Source organism: Geotrypetes seraphini, chromosome 2 (assembly GCF_902459505.1).
Source record: "Geotrypetes seraphini chromosome 2, aGeoSer1.1, whole genome shotgun sequence".
NCBI classification, from domain to species: domain Eukaryota; kingdom Metazoa; phylum Chordata; class Amphibia; order Gymnophiona; family Dermophiidae; genus Geotrypetes; species Geotrypetes seraphini.
The window spans coordinates 80,746,843-80,766,519 of NC_047085.1; the positions used below are offsets into that span (position 1 = coordinate 80,746,843).

At 39.1% G+C, this 19,677-nt stretch overlaps 1 protein-coding gene across 7 annotated transcripts in view; it reads right to left on the bottom strand.

Annotated features, from left to right (window-relative positions):
* The window catches only part of NECAB1 (N-terminal EF-hand calcium binding protein 1), a 319,716-nt gene continuing 300,039 nt past the window's right edge, over nt 1-19,677 (bottom strand). For 6 of the 7 annotated variants that reach the window (XR_004538301.1, XR_004538300.1, XR_004538299.1 and 3 more), the window contains 4 exons: nt 11,810-11,887; nt 4,392-4,483; nt 1,503-1,678; nt 1-1,415 (listed from right to left, as the gene is read on the bottom strand). Coding sequence is in view for 1 of the 7 variants with exons in the window: in XM_033933237.1 (XP_033789128.1) it covers nt 1,387-1,415; nt 4,392-4,483; nt 11,810-11,887 (199 nt within the window). In the remaining 6 variants the exon portion in view is untranslated. The remainder of the gene's footprint in view (nt 1,416-1,502; nt 1,679-4,391; nt 4,484-11,809; nt 11,888-19,677) is intronic. The other variant, XM_033933237.1, reaches the window with a different exon arrangement.

The window sequence follows — 19,677 nt, forward strand, 5'->3', positions numbered from 1 at the left end:
TTTTGTATTGTGTTTTTTTTTTTTGGGGGGGGGGTTTGCTTGCTGTCAATTGTGTTGTAGACTGCTTTGAGCTTTGTTTAAGAAGGACGGTGGGATATGGTACACCATTTGGTTCTGAATTTTTTTTTTCTTGGTTTTTCCTCCTCTACAGGAGGGTGCGTCTTATGGTCAGGTATGCCTCCTCTTGTACAGAGAAAATTAGTGTTACCTAATCTGCTGTCTCAATAATCTTGTAAAATTAAAAACTATTGTTAATCCACTGTTTCAAAAATCTTAGTTAAAAAATAACCTAAATCCATTCTAAGTTGTATACATCATTATATAACCTTTGTAATCTTTACTAGGAGTATAACCAATTGTGTCTTACAGTTTCTACTTTATGAAAAGTAAATACTGTTCTGTAACCTGCCTTAAGCTCCACCCCGGAGGATTTGACGGGATAAAGATCAATTATAACATAACATATCATTTACTACAGTAGGTTACTTGCTGTCTGTAGACAGCAGGATAAATCATTCCCTAAAAGTTGATGCTACATTATATACAAAAGAGGCATGGCATATGGGGACAGACACACATCCTCAGAAATTCTTTCTAGTGGTTTTGGAGCTCTGAGAAAGATGCACTGTCCTAGTACTGTCAGATGCAGTTAACCACTTGTGCGTCCAATTTATCCTACTCTCTGTAGAAACAACATTACAGGTAAACAACTTTGCTTCTTTTTAGCATTGACCTATAAGCTCCCTTCAAAAATGAACCTTTTGAAAATTGCTTAGTTTATATGTGGATAAAATTACATGAATAATGCCATTATGTACCTTAATTTACTCCAAGTACTCATACAAAAAGAAGGTGAAGGTATGTTTGGGTGTATTTTTCTTTGGCATTTTCAACATGGAAGTGCATGCTTATTTTTGCTCTGAAAATTTGTGCTAGGTTCACAGGTAACATGGACACTGCTGATATGTAAGCAGTTAAAAAATTACTTTATAGGTATTTTATCCTAGTTGAATATGTAATAAACAGTTACTTGTATTTAATTGCTTCATTCAGCCAGGTTCTTTGTTTCACATGAGAAGTTCTCTGTTAACATCAACTTATCAGACACACTAATATAACAGATTAACCTACTAAAGTAATGTTCAAGCCAAAAAACATATTAGAAATTAGATTACTAACAAGAAAAATGATCACATAGCTTTATAAGATGTTTTCATTTTGGTTTGCATAAACTTCTCATATTTAAGAGAACATTCAGTAGATAATTACATAGCATGATCTTGTTTTAATAAGCAAAGACTGGCACAGCAAGTTAGATTTACTAGTTGCAGAGTTACAAAGTTATCTTTTTGTAAAATAGAATTGTGGGATTGTGCATTAAAGCAGTTAGTTGTTATTCAGGACCCACCATGAAGCTGAAAAAGAGTAAGAACATATAATTATTAAACAAAGTAAAAAACAAACAAAAAAAAACAACCTATCAAAACATTAATCTTACTCACTTTTGCAATTCTGCAAGAACTCTAGGCACCAAAAATGTAGGCCTGTGGAACCCTAACCTACATTTCTGGCGCCTAGGATCTTTAGTAGCCGCAATTCCATAAGGGGCTCCTGTCTGTGATTGACACGCAGCAGACGCCACATACAGAATCCGTCCCAGAGAGATCAGAACAAACTGCTTGAATATATAGAAACATAAAAATAGTGGGTAGGGTGGGATATGGGCCATATGCAGTCGTTCCCTTTTTAAAAAAATGTCTGTTAGAGCTGAAAATCCAAGTTCACAAAGATAAGAAGATCCAAACGGTAACAAAGTCTTGATTACTTTGTTGCTCAAGTTAGGATAACTACTGCATAAAAGTAAAACTAAAATTACTTGCCATTAGTTTTCAATGACCAATCACGTCAAAAAAATTATGCTTGTCTGAGAGGTTGTATCCTTATGCACACAGATGCTCATAACTGACAGACTCTTGCATACCCAGCATACATGTCAGTATGTACTTATGAAGAGAATTTTTAAAAATAAAGTATGGTGAATGATGAAATGCATGTATTGTTTGTCAGCTATCGAGCCACGTTTTAGTTTGCACCCAAAAACAAGCACATCCATTGCATTGATTAGCAATTCCATTCTATCTACGTTAGTTTCACCATTGTTAAAATTACCCATACATAACTTAGACCCCCTTTTACAAAACCGTGCAGCAAATGCTCCAATGCCCATTCAATTCTTATAGATTTTAGAGCAGGGGTGTCAGAATCCCTCCTTGAGGGCTGCAATCCAGTCGAGTTTTCAATATTTCCCCAATGAATATGCATGAGATCTATTAGCATACAATGAAAGCAGTGCATGCAAATAGGACATGGGAAGGGGCGATTGAAGAACAGTGGTCTAGATGGGAGATGACCAGTGAGTGGAAAGGGTTATGATTGCTTTTTGTTTCGAGGATTGAAGTTAAGGAACGGATAAGCCGAAGTTTATAAAAACAAGCTTTTACAATGGAGCTTATCTGGTCGTGGAATGTTAAATCTTTGTCTATAGTTACTCCAAGAAGTTTTATTTTTGGTTCGATTTTTACTGAGCAAGATTTAATGAAGATTTTTCTGGTTATTGTTTCGTTGTTCCTGATCGGGAAAAGTATACCACAGGATTTATTGATGTTAAGGGAAAGTTTATTTATTTGGAACCAATCACTGATTTTGTCAAGTTTATTATTAATTTCTTGTATTTCGTTTATTTTTGTAGAATCAACAGGGTGGAGTAGTTGTATGTCGTATGCGTATGCATGCAAACTCTCCGACACAATCACTCAGTGAGTGATTGAATCGGGGCAGAGCCCAGACAGTAGTGACTGGAGAAGCAGCCTCCTGTCACTGCTGTCAGGGCTTCTGCCGGGGTTGGGTTTTTTCATTTTTTTAATGGCAGAGATATTTTGCATTTATTACACAAAATATCTGGCCAATTAAAAATGAAAAAAGCCCCCTCTACCCCCACCCCCCAAAAAATGGCAGGAGGGATGCCCACTCCCTCCTGCTGACAAATACCTCTCCCACCCCCGAAAAAAACAGGCAGGAGGGATGCAACAAGCATAAATTATAGTGTTCTGCGTAAATGACAGCCCCTCCCATGTTCAGTTTGTGTATGTCCCCTTGCAGTTGCATACTATGGAATTCAAGCCTTTATGGAATGGTGCACAGTGCTCTTATATGTGTTGACTCTTTTCTGTTCACTTAGGCATGCAGCATTAGTTTAACTCAGTGTCTTGTAAACTTTTTTTTAACTCTGGCACACTAAACAGCAATTTTTTTGCGGAATGTTTTAATTGAAATTATAAAATTGCAAAACCAACAAAATATTAAATTTGAAAGTTAAAGTTCTTTAACCCTCTCTTTTACAAAAGCCAGCAGCACAGGCCAGTGAGGTAAATGCTCTAAAACAGGGGTGTCAAAAGTCCCTCCTCGAGGGCCGCAATCCAGTCGGGTTTTCAGGATTCCCCCAGTGAATATGCATGAGATCTATTTGCATGCATTGCTTTCATTGTATGCTAATAGATCTCATGCATATTCATTGGGGAAATATTGAAAACCTGACTGGATTGCAGCCCTCAAGGAGGGATTCTGACACCCCTGCTCTAAAATCTATAAGAATTGAATGGGCATTGGAGCATTTGCCGCACGGTTTTGTAAAAGGGGGCCTAAGTTATGTATGGGTAATTTTAACAATGGTGAAACTAACGTAGATAGAATGGAATTGCTAATCAATGCAATGGATGTGCTTGTTTTTGGGTGCAAACTAAAACGTGGCTCGATAGCTGACAAACAATACATGCATTTCATCATTCACCATATGCAGTCGTTCCCTTTTTTAAAAAATGTCTGTTAGAGCTGAAAATCCAAGTTCACAAAGATAAGAAGATCCAAACGGTAACAAAGTCTTGATTACTTTGTTGCTCAAGTTAGGATAACTACTGCATAAAAGTAAAACTAAAATTACTTGCCATTAGTTTTCAAGGACCAATCACGTCAAAAAAATTATGCTTGTCTGAGAGGTTGTATCCTTACGCACACAGATGCTCATAACTGACAGACTCTTGCATACCCAGCATACATGTCAGTATGTACTTATGAAGAGAATTTTTAAAAATAAAGTAAAATTCTGGAATCTCTTGTGGCACACCCAGAATCCCTTCAGGGCACACCACTGTGCTGTGGCACACAGTTTAAGAGACACTGGTTTAACTACACACACTTCAGTTATAGAATTGTCTTTATAGCTTGTTCAGAGATTATTGCTCCAATTTACAAGAAATATTAAACATTACCTATAATCTTTTCTGAGAAAAAAATGCTATTAAAGAGAAAGAATAAAGTCATAAAATTTGGCATACCAGGTACCAGCATTGTTGTCATGATTTCTGGGGTTTCCAGGAAATCTACATTGCTCCGTTGAAATGTCTTGCTGTAGTTAGTCTGAAGGTGGCTGCATATACATTAACAAAATACAGTTATAAGAATATTGTTTATACAGGAGTTTTCTCCTATTTTTGGGTATAGAGTATATCAAATTGCTCTCTTTTAAATTTACTTTAGTGATATTACCTGAAGTATTAAAAAAATATATATATTTTTTAATCTTTTGAAATGATATTAAATTCAATATGTTATTAATGGGAGACATCAATATGTATAGATATATACTTTTTAATGAATACAATTTACAAATAGCCTGGTCTATAGTATTAATTACTATATGTGAAGCTTCCAGGGACTAGAAGTTGGGTGCTCCTCTAAAGCAGTAGTTACTAACTTAGTCAGCAAATAAAGGCCAAATGTCTTTTTATTCTTTCCAACCTATTAAAAGGCCCCCTTTTATCAAGCTACATAATGGGTTTGTTTTATTGCAGACCACAGTGTTAAAAGCTCTGATGCTCATAGGAATTCTATGAGCATCAGAGCTTTTACCACAGTGGCCGGCAATAATAAACTCTAATGCAGCTTGATAAAAGGGGCCCAAAATTTGGAAAAAATTAGACAAAAGAAGTTGAGATTGTGTATCTGTCTGGGGGGCAAAATAACTCAACTCTGCCTTTATTGGTAACCAGTGTAGTTAAATTAAAAAACAGAGTTGCAAGTTCAGTAGCTTTTCCACCTAATGTCAGTTTTGCTGTCATTTTTGTAAAAAATTTAAATTATATGTAACTGCTTTTCTGGAAGGCTCAGCAAAACAAACTTCAGTATTATATATAACATAGAATTAGTATTTGAACAATCAACTGTAATTGTTGAGCCTTCAAAAATAATATAATACCAAGAAAAAGAAGTGGGTGCCATTGTAAGCAATATACAGTAGAGTCTCGGTTAACCGGATCTCAATTTACCGGGACTCTCACATAACAGTCAAAAAAATTTTGGGTTAGATGCAATGACTGACGCTGAAATCACACCATGGAGTGATACAGTCATTAAAGTAAATTTTGTTTTAGTTCCTTTCCTAATAATTTCTAACATTGTCTGCTTACTATGCGGAAAATTACAGTAGAATTTCAGTTATCTGGCACCCACAGGGATTGGTGGATACCAGATAACTATTTTTCTGGTTAACTGAGAGTGTGTTAGAAACCTTGTCTAACACACTCTCAGTTCCCTCCCCCAAAGCACCAGCGCAGCAGCTGTCCTGAGCGGCAAAGCCCTCCTCCCTTCCTCTCTCAAGCTCCGAAGTGGCAAAAGCAGGCAGCGGTCCGCCAACTCCCTCTCTCCCTCACTCTTCCTTACCTGAAGTGCAGCGATCAGCAGTAGGCTTAGGCTGCTCGTGGCAAGCCTCAGCAGGGCTTTTCCTCTGTGGTGTCACTAAGGTCCTACCAGGGCTGGACATAAGCAGCCTGGTTTGAGGCTGACTCCTGCTGACCGCTGCACTTTGGATAAAGTAGAGGGAGGGAGGGAGTTTGCGGCTCAGGACCACTGCCTGCTTCTGCCACTTCGGAGCTTGAGGGAGGGAGGAGGGCTTTGCGGCTCAGGATAGCTGCTGCTCTGGTGCTTCGGGGTGGGGGGGAGGGAACTGAGAGTGTGTTAGACAAGGTTTCTAACACACTCTCAATTAACCAGGATAAACAGTTATCTGGTATGCACCAATCCCCGTGGGTGCCGGATAACTGAGATTCTACTGTAGTAATCTTCCGCATGGTATGCAGTACCAGCCAAGAAAGCAGACAGAATGTTAGAAATTATTAGGAAAGGAACAGTAACTAAAACAAATTTTATTATAATGACTCTGTATAGATGGTATGATCTCTGCTTCAGTATTGTGTGCAATTCTGATCATTGTATCTAAAAAAAAATAGCTGAATTAAAAAAAGGTGCAAAGAAGGTCCAAATTGATCAAGGGAATTGAATTCCTCTCATATGAGGAAAGGTTAAAGAGGCTTACATGGTTAGGGCTCTTCAGCTTGGAGAAGAGACAGCAAAGAGGGAATATAACAGAGGTTTTCAAAATCCTAACTGGAATAGAATAAGTGTGAATTGATTGTTACTTCTTTCCAAAGGACTAGGGGACACTCAATGAAGTTTTATGATAATACTTTTAAAACAAATAGGAGAAAAAAATTTTTTTTTCACTCAATGAATAATAATCCAAATTATAGTTACTTTATACAAGGGTTCACCTTAGGAGTCAGCACCCAAGAAAAAGATCTGGGTGTCACTATAGACACCATGCTGAAATCTTCTGCCCAGCAGGATGCTAGGAATTATTAGGAAAGGAATGGGAAATAAGACTAAGAATATTGTAATGCCTCTGTCATGGTATGTCCTCACCTTGAATATTGCACACAATTCTGGTAGATGTATGCCAAAAAAGATATAGCAGAATTAGAAAAGGTTCAAAGAAGAGCGACCAAAATGATAAAGGGGATGGAACTCCTCTCCTATGAGGAAAGACGAAAGAGGTTAGGGCTCTTCAGCTTAAAAAAGAGACAGCTGAGGAGAGGGATATGATTGAAGTCTACAAAACCCTGAGTGGTGTAGAATGGGTATAAGTGATTCCATTTTTCACCTTTTCAAAAAGTACAAAATCCAGGGGACACTCAGTGAAATTATATGGGAATAGTTTCAAGTTTTATTATTTTTAATATACCGACCATCAACAAGTATCTAGCCGGTTTACAATGCTAAAATAAAGTAAAAGATTAAAATAATACTTATGGGAAGGGGGAGAATGAACATTAAAAGACATTTTACAAAGACAAACGTGAAAGTGGGGATAAAAGGGAAAGGGGGTAGATATTTCTATCGTAAAAAAAAAAAAGTTAAAGTTGAAAAGGAAGGGAGAAGGGATGTAACATTAGGGATTGGGTCGCTTCTTAAAAGCAGTTGGCAGACTTTTAAGAATGAGAAGTTTAGAAACCGTGGAATGCATCTTGAAATAAGACCGTTTTTAGTTTAGTCTTGAATTTGTCAAGAAGATTTTCATGGTGGAGTTGGGATGGCAAGGCATTCCATAAGGTTGGGGCGACTAAGGAGAAGTTAGTTTTCCTGGTGTAATAGAATTCTTTGATGGAGAGGACAGATAATAGGTTCTGATCTGCTGATCCGAGAGTCCAGGGAAGGGCAAAGAGGGATGATGAGTTTATCCAGAAAGGGTGGAAGACGCGAAAGTTTGATTTTAAAGACTAGCATTAGTATTTTATAAGTGATACGGTATGTGATAGGTAGCCAGTGGGCTTCTTTCAGAAGAGGAGTAACATGATCATATTTTCCTATCTTATGAATAAGTTTTATTGCCGTATTTTGGATGAGCTGTAGACGCCATAATTCTTTTGGGGGAATTCCATTATAAATAGAATTACAGTAATCAAGATGAGAGATGACCAATGAATGAACAAGAGTTGTGATAGCTTTAGTTTCGAGAATAGAAGTTAGAGAACGGATAAGCCGGAGTTTATAGAAGCAGGTTTTTACAACGGAGCTGATCTGGTCGTGAAAGGTTAAATCTTTGTCTATAATTACTCCAAGCAGTTTTATTTTTGATTCCTTTTTTACTGGACAAGATTTAATGAGGATTTTTCCTTTTATTATTTTGTTGTTCTTAATCGGGAAAAGTATACCACAAGATTTATTGATGTTGAGGATTTATTGATGTGGAGCCAATCACTGATTTTGTCCAGTTTGGTGTTAATTTTGTCCAGTTTGGTGTTCTAGTATTTCATGAATATTTGAGGAATCAACAGGATGAAGTAGTTGAATGTCGTATGCATATGTGAAAATTGTAAAGCCAATAGACTGAGCTAGAGTGAGAAGAACTATAGGTGGTGAGGTTTCCTCTTTTGAGTGAACTTTGAAGTTACGTTCATTAAAGTAAGAGGTAAACCATGAAAGGGCTGAGCCTGTGATGATGCAGTTCCTAAGACGATCAATGGTGTCGAAAGCAGCGGACAAGTCGAGAGATAAGGCACATTTTGGATGGTCAAGAAAGTAGTGTATAGTGGCGATGAGACCTAGTAAAGATAGTTCAGTGGAGTAATTAGAACGAAAGCCGGTTTGATGGGCATTGGATTTGTCGATAAATTCTGTGAGTTGGTTATATACGATTTTTTTCCGTAAGTTTGGAAATGAGAGGGAGGTTAGCAATGGGACGGAAGTTTGCTGGTAATGTAGTGTCTAGATTTTGTTTTTTTAGTTTCGGAAAGACCAGAGCAGATTTCCAAGCTTTAGGAACAAGATTAGCAGTGAGACTTTTAGTTACTTTTAAAACAAATAGGAAATTTGTTTTACTCAAAGAATAGTTAAGCTCATGCCAGAGGATGTGATTACAGTGGTTAGCATAGCTGGGTTTAAGAAAAATTTGAACAAGTGCCTAACAGAAAAGTCCATAGCGTGCTCTTCAGACAGATGTGGAGGAATCCACTGCATGCCCTTGATCAGTAGCATGAAATGTTGCTACTACTTGGGTTTCTGCCAGGTACTGTGACCTGGATTGGCTACTGTTGGAAATAGGAAACTGGGCTAGATAGACCATTGGTCTGACCAGTATGACTGTTTGTATGTTCTCAATATTTAAGCGATGGAGCTTGTCACCAGATGATGTAGTAAAAGCAGTTGGGATACCTAAGTTTAAAAAAGGTTTGGATATGTTCATGGAGGGATAATCTATAAACAGGGAAGCTATAGAATTAGAGAACATGAATTGAGGTTACAAGGTGGTCAATTTAGAAGTACATAATATATAGAACCACCAAAATAAACCAAAATGACACTGGAGATAATTTCTTTTTTACTCTATTTATAGACGGGAACAAGCCTCAGAATATTGAGTATTAGATTTTCACCCATTCAGGGTTCTTTCAAAAAGAAATACATTTCTTTTCTCTTACTCACATTCACATCACTGGCTTGAACCCATCCTCCCCACCATCTTTCTAACATTAAATATAATTTTATTTCTTCACTGATTTTCATTAAGACTACTGCTTAATACTATTTACTACTAGAGTGACTGAATACTTCATTCATAATAAAAACTATTTAAACCTCACAGTTCATTTCAGAGACTCTGGACCGACAGAAAGTGCACTAGTGCTAAAGTTTACTAGTGCTTAAAGTGCCATTTCATAAAGTGTCATTCCAAAAAGTGCATATGTGCTTAAAACTTTTAAACCTCATAGAGCTTAAAGTACTTAGCTTTGTTCTTATGCTCTTTAAGAACCAGGACCATTGCTTGCTACTCTCAGTCCAACATGGCCTCTGAACCGGCAGGAGCTGGCCTGTAGCTCAGATGCAAAAAGACTCTTCCCTGAAGCAGCGGGGATGTAATTTGATCCCGCGAAACGTAGGCCACGTTGGACTGAGAGTAGCAAGCAATGGTCCTGGTTCTTAAAGAGCATAAGAACAAAGCTAAGTATTTTAAGCTCTATTTATTTGATCCCAAATGGATCGCCAAAATTTAAGTAACAAGGAACAAAAGAAGAGCAGATGATCCAGTGTCCCTATATCGAGATGACAGTGCCAGCATCTATTTGACTTAGAACAGGGGCCTCAAAGTCCCTCCTTGAGGGCTGCAATCCAGTCGGGTTTTCAGGATTTCCCCAATGAATATGTATTGAAAGCAGTGCATGCACATAGATCTCATGCATGTTCATTGGGGAAATCCTGAAAACCCGACTGGATTGTGGCCCTCAAGGAGGGACTTTGAGATCCCTGACTTAGAACTATCTAATTTTTGTAATCTAACAGGGGTCCAAAAACTTCAATGCAACAAAAAAAACCATGCTGACACCGTACATCTCATCCTCCAAGTCCAAATCCGTGGCCATTGAGTAGCAGAAATTTGCTGCTTTGTCTCAATGCTTCAAATGTCTTTTAGACTAATTTTTGGTTTTTTATTCAAAAATTCAGATATTAATTTATACCACTTGGCTGCCTGATGCATCAGCAAATCTGTCTGGCAACTCCCTTCATGATGAGAAGTAGTCTATTGTTATATGAAGTTATTGGACTCTTGGTCCTCAATAACGTACCAAACAGCACCACGTCATATGTCAATGCCAAAGGAACTTCCAGTATTTTATGTATTTGATATTGCAAAGTCTCAAATATATAAGTGGTTGCAGTTTGAGCAGGCCATTCATAAAGGGTTCCCTGATTGGCGAAACTGAAAACTCAGTATAGCTTGCTGGGCCTGTGCTAGCAGTATTTTATTAAATGAGCCTTCAATATCTGTACTTTATTGTGGGGAAATAACAGAAATTTTACATATTTTGCTAATAGCTAAACATGTACACTTTGGTGTAGTCATCTACCTATGGTGTTCCAAACACTCAAGCATTCAATGCCTTCTTGAGATAGTCAGGATAAAGCCTGCAATGCTGTTCAACTCCTTTCAACAAGACCTCACGTTGCACTGGGTCTGTGGTGATTTCAGTAGCAAAGTCAATTATCGCTTGGCTGTGTTATTAACAACCTTTACTGTGTTGACAAATTGCTCAGCAGTATGGAAGTTTGGATCTTCAGAACCCTGTCCACTGGCATTGCCAACCATTCATCGGTAATACCAAGAGCGTGAAACAGGAAATGTGATTCAGGTCCAATCAAATCTCCCAGTGACGTGCTTTGGTTTACTTGCTTGAAAACTGGCTTACCCCAGAAAACTGTTCAGGTACTGGTGTGTTCAAGCAAAAATAATAGCAATTTTTAAGAAAAAGTGAGCTTTATGTAATCAGTGGCCTCGAGCGACCCTAGGATGGGCTTTAAAAATTTTTAGAAATTATTTTCTGATAAAGCACAATAAAATTCATAGGAAAAACAATTTGTACAGTTTTTTCCAACTTTAGGTTTTTCTGGACATCCCTAATTCAGCATGAGTAACGTTTCCTGTAGAAAGGGAAAGACAGTTTTTAAAGGATCCTTCCCTCTAAGGCAGGTGTGTCAAAATCTCTCCTCGAGGTACACAATCCAGTTGGGTTTTCAGGATTTCCCCAATGAATATGCATGAGATCTATTAGCATACAATGGGGAAATCCTGAAAACCCGACTGGATTGCGGCCCGCAAGGAGGGACTTTGACACCCCTGCTCTAAGGGAATTCTTGTGGAGAATACTTTGAGAAATTTGCCCTCAATAGGTTAAAATTCCCATGTTGTTGATTTACACATTAATATTGTGCTGCTGTTAACATTATTTGTAACCCTGTTTAAACATGAGAAATGCAGTGAACTGAATAAAATTGATGTTTTAAAATACACATTGCTTTGTGGAATAGGCTTTACAGTCTTTCAAAAGAAGGAAAGCTAAAATACAATTATTGATGAAACACTAACTTTTTCCAAACGCTGCTGTTCTTCCAGAACTCATACACTATGAAGCGGGATTCATTTGAAAGCTTCTGTACAGCAACACTGTGGTAAAGAAAAAAAGAAAAGTTGTGTTAAAACACAGAATCCTGGCTGAGCTAGTGGTTGAGAAGTAATGTTGTGCACCGTCACCTGGAATATCTGAATTTGATGCTGGGTCTTCTGTGGTTGGGGGATACAACAGAGGCAGTATTATCAGCCTTGGGGGGGGGGGGGAGAAGAAGGAGGGAGGTCCAGTGATTGCTCAATGGTGATAACTAAATGATAATTCTATAAAGTAGGCACTAACATTTATATGTCCATTGTTTGCGTAAATGTTTATAATACTTTCATTTATGCAATTATGTGCGCACATACACATATAAGTGCTAGCAGAGTGCTTAAATGTTATTTTGCAAATACAGTGGTACCTCGGTTTAAGAGTGCACTGGTTTGCGAGTGTTTTGCAAGATGAGCAAAACATTTGCAAACTTGGTGCCTCATAAACCGAGCGCGCCTCGATTTGCGAGCGCCCCCCCCCCCTGCGAACCGGCACCCTCCCCCCGCAATCCGGCCCCCCCCCCCCCCCCCGCTGTGACCTGAGGTCCCCCCAACCCACCCGTACCCTCTTCTTACTTTGATGTAGCCTCCGCACCTGCACCAGCATGTCCTGTGCTGTGCCGGTGCCCGAAAATCTGCCTCTGATGCTAGGCCTTGAGCATGCCCCACTGTACCTGCTTAACTTACATAGTGCACATTCACAAGAGGGCATATATAAGGGCAGAGCTTTGGTAGGATACAGGAAAGGTATCTACTTACACACATAATTTACAGAATACTGTAAGTTTTATGCCTGTTCCTGCCATTTTAGGGCTGGTGTAACTAGGTGCCTAAATGTTAGGCATCAAATATTGAGTTATTCTAGCATTCTACAATGAAACTTAGGGCTAGGTTCCATTATAGAGTAGGTTTTTACTATATAGCCTTGGAGTACTTAAACAGAGGTGTCCACTTATATAATTGCTTACCTAGTGTCTGTATTTAGAGACCATGATTAGTATTCTGGAAGTAGCTCTGCTGTGCAATGTAAGGCTGAGAACTGTCACTGCTGTAACTGAGCAAGTATATTAGTAGAACCCATGGTCAATTATGAAAGAGTGCCTTTAGCATCGTAGCCTCTTCAATGGATTGGGTTCATGAGGAGCTAGCTAAACTAAAGGTGGACAAAGCGATGGGGCCGGATGGTGTATAATCGAAGGTACTGAAGGAACTTAGGGAAATTCTGGTGGCTCTGCTGGCTGACCTTTTCAAGTTTCAATTTATTTGATAAACCGTAAATACAACCACAGTTAGGGCTCCTTTTACAAAGGTGTGCTAGGGCTTTAATGCGCGGAATAGCACACGCTCAAATGCCTTGTGCACTAGCCGCTACTGCCTCCTTTTGAGCAGGCAGTAGATTTTTGGCTAGTGCGCACTAATCCAGTGTGCGGTAAAACCTGTAGCATACCTTCGTAAAAGAAGCCCTTAGTCTAAGTGGTTTTCAATAATAATATATAATTTATTTTTTTTTTTAAATTAAAACAAAAATTAAAAAAGACATAAGTGAGGAAATAAACAAAAATTCAACAAACATACAAACAAAAATGGGTACAAGGGGGGACTAAAGAAAGGGGAGGTTACAATAAAATAAAAAAGTTGGGGAAGGGAAGGAGTGGAACAAAAGGGAAAGGAAGTCACAGTGAAATTCTGCCCAAACAAAGATATAGGGGTCCTTTTATCAAGCCACGCTAGCGGGGTTAGCGCATTGGACATTTCATCACGCGCTAACCCCGCAGCCGGCTAAAAAACTAACATCTGCTCAATGTTAGCGGCTAGCGTGGCAGGCGTTTTAACACGCGGCATTACACGCGTTAAACCCCTACCGCAGCTTGATAAAAGGACCCCATAGAGTCAAGATTAGTACCAGAGGACTGGAGAAAGGCAGATATAGTCCTCAACAAAAATAGAAGTAAGGAAGAAGTAGGGAACTACAGACCGGTAAGTCTGACTTCTGTAGTAAGTAAATTAATGGAAACACTTTTAAAACAGAGAATAGTGAATTTCTGGAATCTAGTGGATTACAGGACCCAAGGAAACATGGATTCACTAGAGACAGGTCTTGTCAGACAAATCTGATCAATATCTTTGACTGGGTGACTAGAGAATTGAATAGAAGGAGTGTGCTTGTTGTGGTGTATTTAGATTTTAGCAAAGCCTTTGACAGTGTTCCATGCAAGCATCTATTAAATAAACTGAGTGTCGTTGGGATGGGCCTCAAAGAGATGGACTGGGTCAGGACTGGTTAAATGGAAGGCAACAGAGGGTAGTGATCAATGGTGATCTTTCTGAAGAAAGATATGTTACCAGTGGTGGGTTTCAAGGTTCAGTTCTTGGGCCTGCTCTTTTTAACATTTTTGTAAGCAATATTGCTGAAAGTCTGACTGATGATACCAAAATCTGCAATAAAGTAGACACCTCAGATGGTGTGAATAACATGAGGAAGGTCCTAACAAAGCATGAAGAATGGTCTGAAATTTGGCAGCTAAGATTTAATGCTAAGAAATGTAAGGTTATGCATTTGGCTGCAAAAACCTGAGGGAACGGTATAGTTTAGGGCATGAAGAACTTTTGTCCATGAAAGAGAAGAGGGACTTGGGAGTGATGGTATTTGATTATCTAAAGGTGACCAAACAGGATGAAAATGCGATGGTGAAAGCTGTAAGAGTGCTAGGGTACATATGGTTAGTAGAAAAAAAGAGATATTGATGGGTGATAGATTCATGGAGACAAAGACTGTGTCTGAATTCAAGAAAGCATGGGACAGGTACATGGGATCTCTTAGGGAGAGGAGGAGATAGTGGATGCTATGGATGGGCAGACTGGATGGGTCATTTGTCTTTTATCAGATTACTGGATTGATACTAAGACTCCACCTGCTATTGAACTGAAGAAACAATATGCAGCCCTGGAAGTGAAGGAGATGAGAGCATGCCAAGGAGAGGAAGGACCAAAGTTCAAAATCCCCAAAATAGCTGGATCCATGACCACTAGGAGGCATAAAGTAATGGTGGTTAGTGATTCCCTTATGAGGGTTACAGAGGCGTCTATCTGCAGACCAGGCATGATGTTCTGGGAGGTATGATGTCTGCCTGGTCCCAAAATCCAAGATGTTACGGAAAGCTTGCCAAGACTCATCAAGCCTAACGACTATTATCCAATGTTGCTCATTCATGTTCACACTAAGGATACTGCTAAGTACCCCTACAAACGTATCAAAAGTGACTTTGTGGCTCTGGGAGAGAAGGTGAAGTTAGGTACACAGGTGGAGGATGGGGGACAGACTGACTAGATGGGGCGCTGGCACCTCTCTGCTTTCTCAAACCACGCTCACACCCTCACTTCTCCACCCCCACAAACCTCTTTAAATCTTAGCCAGCGCGAGCAAGTACTCTGGCCTGCTGCTCGCACTGGTCTGGCTCCCTCTGAAATCACTTTTGGGTTGCGGGACCAGGAAGTTACAGAGGGAAAGCCTACGCTGATGTGAGCAGCAGGCCAGAGAAGCTGCTCGTAGTGAAGATTTAAAGAGGTACAGTTGTGGGAAGGAAGCATATGATTGAGAAATGGGGGATGCAGAAGGTGTGAGGGGTGGAGAGGAGGGTGCAAGGGGGTGGCATTACCCCAAGCGTCTCCTATCCCTCGCTATACCACTGCTACAAGGAGAACTTTTCCAGCAGCTGGTAATGGAACTCAAGTGGGATGGGGCCCTATTGGACTAAGTGCTTACATACGTGGAATGTTTCTGATGTTACAGCGGGTGATCATCGCATCCAGTGATCATTGCATGGTGTGGTTTAACATTAAGACAGGTGTAGAGAGGGCTCATTGAAAAGTAAAGTTCTAGACTTTTAAAAAATCTAACTTTGTTCAGATGAGGGATTATATCAAGGAATTGTCTGGATGGGAACATCTGGAAGAAGTAGGAAATCAGTGGCAAAACTGAAAGGAGCTAAGGACAATAAGCCATTTTGTAAGGAAAGTAAGGAAAATAAAGTCACTTTAGTTCTCAAAAGTAGTAGCTGAAAAGATAACGAAAAAGAGGTTAGCTTCCATAGACTACTAAAGATCGCAGAAAGAGAAAGACAGGCTAAAATATCTGTAAAAATTAAGAGAAGCCAGTCAAGTAGTCAAGAAAACAAAGATACAAATGGAAGAGAAAATAGCTGACATGGTAAAGTGGGGGGACAAGACTTTTTTAGGTATATTAGTGACAGGAAGAAGTGCAAATGTGGCATTGTGAGAAGAGATGGCTCAGGGGGAGATATGATAGAGGTCTATAAAATACTGAGTGGCGTAGAACAGGTAGATGTGAATCACTTGTTTACTCTTTCCAAAAATACTAGGACTAGGGGGCATGCAATGTGTAATTAAACTTTGGAATTTGTTTCCAGAGAATGTGGTGAAACAGTTAGCTTAGCAGAGCTTAAAAAAAAGGTTTGGATAGTTTCCTAAACATCAATAATCCTTTTTTTTTTTTTTTAAGTTCATAGCTTATTCCTAGAAAGTTCATAGCTTATTCCTAGGAAGAGCAATATAAAATTTGTTTTATTCTGTTGGGATCTTTCCAGGTACTTGTGACCTGAGATGGTCACTGTTGGAAAGAGGATACTGGACTTGATGGACCTTTAGTCTGTCCCAGTAAGGTAACTATTTATTCAATTTTCTATACCATTCTCCCAGGGGAGCTCAGAATGGTTTACATGAATTTATTCAGGTACTCAAGCATTTTTCCCTGTCTGTCCTGGCGGACTCACTTTTTATCTAATGTACCTGGGGCAATGGGGGGACTAGGTGACCTACTCAGTGTGACAAGGAGCAGCATGGGTTTGAACTCACATCCTCAGGGTGCGGAGGTCGCAGCTCTAACCACTGTGCCATATTCTAATACATAGTATGGTAAAAAAATAGCATGGCAAACATTTTCAAAGATAGCAAAATATAGTTAACAAAACATAGTAAAAACATAATATGACAAAACATGGTATGGTGAGACATAGCATGGAGAGTATGTTCTTATGACGTCTAAGCGCTTTCTAATATCCCTTTTCAGAATGGGTTTTACGAAGATGTAGAAGACACAATTATTTGTTAGTGCCTTTCTGTGTTGAGATTTTACATAATGTAAATACTTGCTAACGTATTATTTGATGATCAAATTTTATCGTACAGTTTTTATAATTGGTTGAAATGTTTGTTCAACATTTATGAATGCAATTATGTAAACCATATAGATAATAAACGGTATATAAAATTTTTAAATAAATAAATTGTCATATCGAACATCTAGCAGCAGCAGTATGTGACATGTTTAGTAAAATTTACTAGTCCTTTGTATAACCTTAATTGTTGACTTGGAACCAAATTAGCTTAGTTGAACAATGCTGTCTCAGGTTATCTGGAACACAAGCTATAGATAATCCTTCAATCATCTTTTTTTTGGACAAGACTGTGCTGTTCAGGGATAAGGTTTTTATTTTTAAAAAACTATGGGAGGAGGTACAGGAGGAAACACAGCAGAATTGGTGACATAAATGCACTATGAAGGAAGTAGAAGATACCATAGGTGTCAAAAACAGGCCACGGACACAGGGATGATGGTGCAGTTATTACAATTAAAGTTTCTCTTTGCTATTTGTTTAGCAATTTGTACAGTAAAGCAGTCTGATGTTACCTTGGGGCTTAATTGTACTGATATATTGAATTATGTAATTCCTTCATATCTGAAGGTGTTACAGCATTTCATCTCAAGTTTAAAAAAATGCTGTTTGTACTGACTTGATCTCAAAAAGATTTATTCATGTGTTTCCTTTAAAAATTAGAAAAATCAAGATCAATGTATATTATAGAATATACCAAAACCAGCATTAGATACTCTAAACTCGCCCGCCCGTCGATCTCTTAAGAACCTAAGAATAACGTTACTGGGTCAGACCAATGTTCCATCTAACCAAGTATCCTTTCTTCACGGAGGCTAATCCAAGTCACAAGTACCTGGTCAAAACCTAAATAGTAGCAGCATTCCATGTCACCGATCCAGGGCAAGCAGTGGCTTCTCTCATATCTGTCTCAACAGCAGTTTATGGACTTTTCCTCTAGGAACTTGTCCAAACCTTTTTTAAAACATTAACCACTCTTACCACATCGTCTGGCAACGCATTCCAGAGCTTAACTATTCTCTGAGTGTAAAAATATTTCCTCCTATTAGTTTTAAATGTATTACCCTGTAACTTCATCGAGTGTCCCCTAGTCTTTGTACATCTTGATGCAGTAAAAAATCGATCCACTTGTACCTGTTCTATACCACTCAGGATTTTGTAGACTTCGATCATATCTCCCCTCAGCTGTCTTTTCCATGCTGAAAAGCCCTAACCTCTTTAGTCTTTCTTCATACTAGAGGAGTTCCATCCCCTTTATCATCTTGGTTGCTCTTCTCTGAACCTTTTCTAATGCTTTTTTGAGATAAGGAGACCAGAACTGAATGCAATACTCAAGATGAGGTCACACCATTGAGCAATTCAGAAGCATTATAACATTCTTGGTGTTGTTTACTATCCATTTTCTAATAATTCCTAGCATCTTATTTGCTTTCTTGGCTGCCGCCACACATTGACAGCCAAAGACAAAGTACGCAGCCTCTCTGACCATATTTCCCAAGAAATATCTGCCTTGTTCTACTACCTCTGGCAGCTAAGTAAAATCAGATGATACTTCTTGGAAACAGACATCGCTCAACTACTCTATACCTTTGTCCTCTCCCGTATGGACTATTGCAGTGTGCTCCTAAATGGGCTCACTACAAAAAAAATCCATCGACTACAAGTACAAAATACCGCCATCCAACTCCTAAAGAATCTTCACATACAAGACCCAGTCACCCCAGCACTGCATGCTGCCCACTGGCTGACAATCAACAAATGATGTATTTTCAAAGGCCTACAAATTCTTCCATGACATAGTTCTAGCCTACATTTCCTACAAACTTCCACCCTATGCCCCGAATTGACCACTTTGCTCACAAGAAGAAAAACAATTACACACACCCTCAGGTTGTGCTCTCCACCTTGAGACCGCCAGATCTTACTCATACTACCTTCGCGCCTCTGGAATAAACTGCCTACCCACATAAGATAATTAGAAGGTCTACTGAACTTCAGGAAGGCAATAAAAACTCACCTCTTCCCTTGACCCTCTATGAGAGTGCACCAACCCAAATTTCCTGGACCTTATGAAAAAGGAAACAAATCCTCCATTGCCTGGAGTCTCAAACGCTGATGTGTTTTGTCCTACTGTGCCTTGTACTGTTGTACTTTTTACATTGACCATTACAATGCTATACCATACCACGTTCCCTCTGATGGTGTGGAGGGGCATAATCGAAAGGGATGTCTAAGTCCGTTTACGTCCATCTCGCAAGTCGTCCAAAGTTAAAAAGAGCCTAAGACACATTTTCGAAAGATACATCCAACTTTGTTTTACTTTCGAAAATCGTGTAATTATACGTCCTGCCGATCTGATCATCCAAGCCATTAAATCGTCTATCTGTATACTACATTTCCGTCCAACTTTCCGTCCAAGTCCAAAATGCCTAGAACAAGCCCTGTTGGATGTGGGAGGGGTCTGCAAAGTGATGGACTGCACACCCAGACATGCCACCTAAATAGTGGGATACCTTACAGGGCGCTGCTGTGAACTTCACAAAAAGGGTGCCATGGCATCTCCTCACTACAGCTCCCTTATAGGTCACGGTGAGCCCCCAAAAC